Consider the following 6,907-nt stretch of genomic DNA (forward strand, 5'->3'; position numbering starts at 1 on the left):
TGTGTGTGTGTGTGTGTGTGTGTGTGTGTGTGTGTGCGCATGTGTGTGTGTGTGTGCGCGTGGGCATGCTACACACACACACACACACACACACACACACACACACACACACACAAACTCTGCTACTTTACAACAAAGCAGGATGAAAAACATTTCAGCAGAATAAAGTGAAACATAAACAAACCTCCAGTTTGATTAAAGCGCTGCTTTATGATCTCAATGTTGTTTTTGAAGATATGCTGGAGACTCAGACACATCTCAGTTTGTCTCTTCCAGTACTGTGGCTTATCTGCTGTTGCTTTGATCATCCAGTCCTGTTTGGGTTCTGCTCTCTTGGTGTTGCTGTCACAGTGAAACACCTGAACTCCATCAACAAACCAAACCTGCACAAACTCTGTGCTGTTTGTGACTCCAGAGGATCCAGTCAGGAGAAACTTCACGGAGTGAAGCACTGTGGGACAAACAGGGAAGAAACTCAGCTTTTGATTGACATGTTTAACACGTGTGAAGCAGGCGTGGTCAAGAGAGGCTGTTATGAGGTGAGTCATGCATTCAGTCAGTCAGGAACAGAAAGGACGCTTATTTCAGGGTCGCTTCGTCAGACGCCTTCTCTTTCCTGACCGGGTGGTGTTTGAATCATGCTGCTTAAATGTTCACCCCCGCCCACTTGGAATGCTGGCTTAACTCATTGAGTGCCATGGACGAGTATGTTCGTCAATTGGTTTAGTAACGTAGAGTGCCAAGGACGAGTATGTTCGTCAATTGCGTTTTTTGACGGTGGGACGTGCATCAAAGCCAGATCCATCTCCTGTGAAAGTATGGTGGCTGTTGAATGTGTAAAACCTATTTTAGGGACCCATTAGGTGGCGACAGTGCTCTCCAGATTACAGAAAGGCCAGGAGAAAAGAGAGAAGAAGTCATGAGGAAACGGAAATCGCATCGATCGATATGCATGAAGCATAACATTAGCTGTGCCTGTGAACAGCAGTCAATCTGCTGCCACAGCCCCTCCGTCTCCGCTGCAATAGCCCCTCCATATGATTTAGTTGGCGACACCAGCGTCTTTCTGAAAAGTTACATTATTCTCAGCTGGGAGCCCCGGCGACACGATGTGAAAAAGCGGGGGGATGCAGCGCACTTTTCAGTGCAGAGTCAGAGCAAACGCAGCAGCCCAGAGACACTCCCAAGGAGGAGGAGGAGGGGGGTGGGGCACGCAGGGCAGCAGAAAGCCCAGAAAGCCCAGAATCGGACGCAGCTTCACAGCTCACAACCAAAACCTCAGAAACGAGCGAGCCCGATCCACAGTCCACACTGCCCCGACGAGCGGCCGCCATCCAGGCAGCAGACTCGCCTGACACAAGCAGCACTCAGAGCGAGCAGCAACATCATGACACACCCACGGAGGAGGAGTTTGCAGTAGAGGGGGGGTGGGGGTGCTGTTATATTGAAGGAAATTACTGTTCAGATGTTTCAGGTCAGAAAATATTAGTTTCAGAGTCAGTGATTTGCTTGAAATGCTATATTTCACAAAAGGCTCAATATCTCAGCTTCTAGATGGAAACGCCAATTTTTTCTGTTTTTGACCTATCTTCTCCGGCTGATAAGTAAAGAACGGAAAATTATATCAATAAACTTTTTTTTGCTGCTGATACAATAGAGTCTCATCGTTCTTTGTGCGTGTTCGGTGTTTACATAGTAATATCACACAATATTCTGTGGGCCTCGAAATCACTGAAAACGCTCTGAAACTCTGGCACTGGGAGCGTCCGTTCTCCAAAAGTGGCTGGCACTCAAGTCAAGTCAAGTCAAGTTTATTTATATAGCCCTAATTCACAAGCATGTCTCAGAGGGCTTCACAGAAAGTATGTCTAGCTGATTCTAGCTAACACACAGTAACAAGAATATACAGAATAAAGATAACATTTGAACATTTGAAGAAAGCAGGAGAGTGGAGGAGGGAGGGAGAGGGAGGAGGGAGGAGAGGGGGGAGGTGGGGAGAAAATAGGAAATGTGGAGAGGTGGGAGGGCGCAGGGGAAGGAGAGCAGTGGGAATGTGAGAGAGGGGAGAGGACAGAGAGGAGGAGAGAACAGAGAAGGAGAGGTGGTACAGGGGATACAGGGGAGGTAGAGTAGAGGTAGGGTCTAGGGTGGAGGGAGGGAGGGAGGAGAGGGGGGAGGTGGGGAGAAAATAGGAAATGTGGAGGAGGAGAGAACAGGGGAGGAGAGATGAGGGTGCAGGGGAGGGAGAGCCAGGGTAGGGGTAGGGTCTAGGGTTGGGGGAGGGGAGGGAGTAGGATACGGGCCCGGATTAGGGCGAGGGTGGGGAGAAATGGGAAATGTGGAGGAGGAGAGAACAGAGAAGGAGAGGGTGCAGGGGAGGGAGAGCAGGGGGAATGTGAGAGGGAGGAGAGGGCAGAGAGGAGGAGAGAATAGAGAAGGAGAGGTGGGAGGGCGCAGGGGAAGGAGAGCAGTGGGAATGTGAGAGAGGGGAGAGGACAGAGAGGAGGAGAGAACAGAGAAGGAGAGGTGGAAGGGTACAGGGGAGGTAGAGTAGAGGTAGGGTCTAGGGTGGAGGGAGGGAGTAGGATACGGGCCCGGATTAGGGCGAGGGTGGGGAGAAAATGGGAAATGTGGAGGAGGAGAGAACAGAGAAGGAGAGGTGGGAGGGTGCAGGGGAAGGAGAGCAGGGGGAATGTGAGAGAGGGGGGAGGACAGAGAGTAGAGGTGCAGGGGAAGGAGAGCAGGGGAAGAAGAGCAGGGGGAATGTGAGAGAGGGGGGAGGACAGAGAGTAGAGGTAGGGTCTAGGGTGGAGGGAGGGAGTAGGATACGGGCCCGGATTAGGGCGAGGGTGGGGGGAAAATGGGAAATGTGGAGGAGGAGAGGACAGAGAAGGAGAGGTGGGAGGGTGCAGGGGAAGGAGAGCAGGGGGAATGTGAGAGAGGGGGGAGGACAGAGAGGCAGAGAAGGAGAGGTGGGAGGGTGCAGGGGAAGGAGAGCAGGGGGAATGTGAGAGAAGGGAGAGCAGGAAGTGGCAGGGATTCAGGAAAATAGGGGAGAAGAGGAGAAGGAGCAGAGGGGGGGGGAGAATGAGGAGAGAGCAGGAGAAGGGAGGGGGGGGCGGTGGGATGTGGGGGAGGAAAGAGCATGGAAAGAGAGGAGAACAAGAAGGGGGAAGAAGGGAAGAAGCGGGGAAAGGGGGAAAGAGAGGGGGGGGGGAGAAGATCAGACAACTGACTACTCTAAGCATTAACCAGAGCTAACTGGGACATAGTATCTAGCTAATCTACAGCCTAATCTGGCCTATCCTACCCTGCTCTAGTCTGATTTTAGCCTGAACACTAACAGGTCAGCCTTAGGCTGTAGCTAATCTATCGCCTACCTAAGCTGTTCTAAACCAACCGGCAGCCCTCGACCAGTGATGAAGAGCACCGATGCCCCCCGACCCGGCCCCCGCCCACATATGGCGTGGGAGGGAAGGCCAGGCCGGGACACAGCGGCACCCCCTCACCCCCAGTGAACGCAAGAAAACCTTTCCACCATATGGATCGCCGCATGGATTGCCCCAGTGACTTGGCTGAGGAGGAACCTTGTGAGGTCGTTGTGCTAGGGGCCAATTGCTGCGGCCCAGGCGGACCCAGCCCCCACGCGACCCGCCCCCCCAGCCCCCAGCCACCAGCATAGTGACTGAGAGCGTGAGAGCAGGCCACGCGGGGGACGGGCCCACCCACCAGGCCACAGCAGCGGACCCCCATCTGGGGACTCCCCTCCGAGACAGGCCGAGAGATGCCGGGCTAAACCATGCACAGAGTTTCCGATAATGAAACTCTGTGAATGGTTTATTATGGAAATAAAATGTACAAGAGAACAGAAAATTGAAAATGTAAAAAAGAGTCCAACAGAAGGGATATAAAAATGTAATTTTTAAATTATCCTAAGATCAGGGAAGGGAGTTGAAAATCTAAAAAGTAGAGTCCAAAAAGAAATAGAAAATGCAGTCTTTAAGTGTTCGTAGGTTTAGAGAATACTAGTTAATTAGCTAGGTGACAAAAAGGGTAACAAGATTGGGAGTTCCATGAGGATGATCTGAGGAATCCATGAGTCCGCGTTGGTGACATGGATTAAGAGGAGGGGAGGGGAGGATAGGAGTCGGAGGTGATGATTAAGAGGAGGGGAGGATAGGAGTTGGAGGTGATGATGAGGCGGCGGGGGGGGGGGGGGGCTGGGGGGGCGCCCCCCCCTTCCCTTAGGCAAGCAGGTGACCAGGATGATGAGGATAGGGGTCGGTGATGGTGATGAGCCCGGGGTGTCAGACAGTAGAAGGAGTAGTGGGTAGATGGCCTAGAGTGACGACAGGTGGCTAGGACGATGACGGCCGGACCTAGGGCTGCAGCGGTGGGGTGTACGTCAGGCCAATGAGGACACCTGAGGGGGAGAGAGAGAAGAGAGCGGGGGAATCTGCGCAGAGGTGGAACTAACTCTATAGACAGCAATAAAAATTAGGTCAAATCAAAATTTATTAGGATTATTTAGGATGACTAATATTATACTGCTAATTCAGGTCTAGGTAGTCTAGGTCTAAGTTTATACTGATACTGCTGGCTTGAGATAGCCCGCTCAGCAGTTCAGGACTAAGTTTATTCACCAGCTATTTGATTTTCTATCTAGGCTACTGGGTCGACTGATGCCATATTATTTAAATTAGGTCAAGTCTAAGTTTATACTGATATTGCTGGCTTGAGACAGCCCGCTCAGCAATTCAGGATTGTATGTACTCAAGAGCTAATAAATATTTATAGAGAATGACATCATCAAACATAACCATCAAGCACAACCAAATGATTGGGAGAATAAATGGGTTTTGAGTCTAGTTTTGAAGATTTCAATGGAGCCAGCTTCCCTAACTGACAGAGGAAGCTGGTTCCAGAGGTGTGGAGCACGGTAAGAAAATGCTCTGCTACCTGCTGATTTTTTCTTAATTTTAGGGACGGTAAGATAATTACCGTCCTGTGAGCGGAGAGTACGCGTGGGAACATAAGGAATGATTAGCTCAGATAAGTACGGAGGTGCGAGCCCGTGCAAAGATTTATAGGTTAACAGAAGCACCTTAAAGTCTGATCTGGCCTGAATTGGGAGCCAGTGGAGGGAGATTAAGACCGGAGTTATATGATCAAACTTCTTAGTTCTAGTTAGAATTCTAGCAGCGGCGTTTTGCACGAGTTGTAATTTATTTGTGCTACAAAGTGGAAGGCCAGAGAATAGGACATTACAGTAATCGAGTCTAGATGAAACAAAGGCGTGTATTAAGGTTTCGGCATCCGTTGCATTTAGCAAGGGACGGATCAATGAGTTAATTACAACAAGCACACAGACACACACACACACATACACACACACACACACGACACACACACACACACACACACACACACACACACACACACACACACACACACACACACACACACACACACACACACACACACACAGGCTGTAACACAGGACCCACACTTTAAATCAATGGCTGAAAGGAAATCACTATAATCAGGCAAATGAGCCAAGTGTGAGAAACAAACGTGAATATGTGAGTTTAATGTTGATACAAAGGACTCTGGAAGCTCTGGATGTGTGGAACATTTCAGAAACAAATTGGGTCATAATTCTCAGGTTACCTGTTTGTAGCTGCAGTGCAGCCAGTGTAGCCTGCCCAGTGTCCTATAGAGGAGGAACATGATGGCAAGCAAATATTGAGTTTTGAAATGTGTCTTTCAACATTCTGACCCAGTGATCCTCTGTATCGACATTAATGGAAGTGTAGAAACGGTCCATAATGGCCCACCGTCAGGCCTGTTCTTGGGGCAGTCGATGCCTACCAGCCGGCGCTCCAACGACGTAATGATGATGACATCATCAACGATGACAATGATGTCATAGCATAGAGTTCACCTGTGAGGTCATCGGCGATGTCAGACATAACACCGATGATGTCATAGCTCCCTCGAACGTTGTGACATCACCAATGACGTGATGTCATACACCGGAATGCGACCATATAAACACAGTGTTCCGTGACGCTACACCACATCCGAGAGATTCCTGCTTGATTCCTTCGAGATTCCTTCGACTCCCATACTTCTTCAGGTATTCTTAATCCCTAATAATGTCAACCATTAGCACAACTAATCCCGGACCCGAATTGAACCCCTGCTGTCTTACAACCAGCCAGGCCCTGGTGACCAACTGCCTTACACCCAGACAGGTCAACAGTGGTAATTCAACCGCGTCCCAGGACCGACATGTCGGTCCCTATCTCCATCTCCGTGATTCTGATCGATCACAGCCCGTGAGCCTTCATACACGATCCAGCACACTTCACGAGGCAAGCCCAGAAGCTTTGCCCCCAGCGAGCACACTAGCTTCGCTACAATTTGGTCCTTCGAGCGGATCAGAGGACTTGCGACGCTCAGAGATGGAGCAGGAGTCAGGTGAGCTCGCTCTGGTCACGGCACCTTACCGACCAGAGCAGCAACCCTTCCCCCACCAGATCGAATCTGGATACCGCAGAGTATCCAGGGTTCGGAGTAGTACTAAAGGGCCAGACGATCCAACCGGGGCAGGAACTCATCCGTAGCCACCAGGAAAACCGACTCCCTGCTCAGGCAGACCATGCAAGGGCCGATCTCCTAGCTCGAGAAAAGGCTAAATTCGACGCTACGATCGTGCGCCAAAGGGAGACCAACCAGGACATCACTGAATACAGCCCACAGGAAAACCGATTCCGTGCTCGGGTAGCACAACATGAGGCAGATTATGCTCAGCTAAGGGCTGAGTTTAAGGCAGATGAAGCTGCAGAGAACCTTATGGAGCTCCTATTGATCAAGTTCAGAGCCCTACCGGCCTCTGGCCACG

General features: G+C 50.6%; 1 protein-coding gene across 1 annotated transcript in view; it reads right to left on the bottom strand.

Moving 5' to 3' along the window:
* LOC310784876 (class I histocompatibility antigen, F10 alpha chain-like) overlaps positions 1–640 on the bottom strand; it is a gene marked incomplete at both ends in the record, with an annotated part of 357,580 nt that extends 356,940 nt beyond the window's left edge. Inside the window, 2 exons of the mRNA XM_083645911.1 lie at positions 185–451; positions 622–640. Of these exons, the coding sequence (XP_083502037.1) occupies positions 185–451; positions 622–640 (286 nt within the window). The remainder of the gene's footprint in view (positions 1–184; positions 452–621) is intronic.
* Between the last annotated feature and the right edge of the window lie 6,267 nt (positions 641–6,907).

Source organism: Poromitra crassiceps, assembly GCF_964638095.1.
Source record: "Poromitra crassiceps genome assembly, chromosome: 11".
NCBI lineage: Eukaryota > Metazoa > Chordata > Actinopteri > Beryciformes > Melamphaidae > Poromitra > Poromitra crassiceps.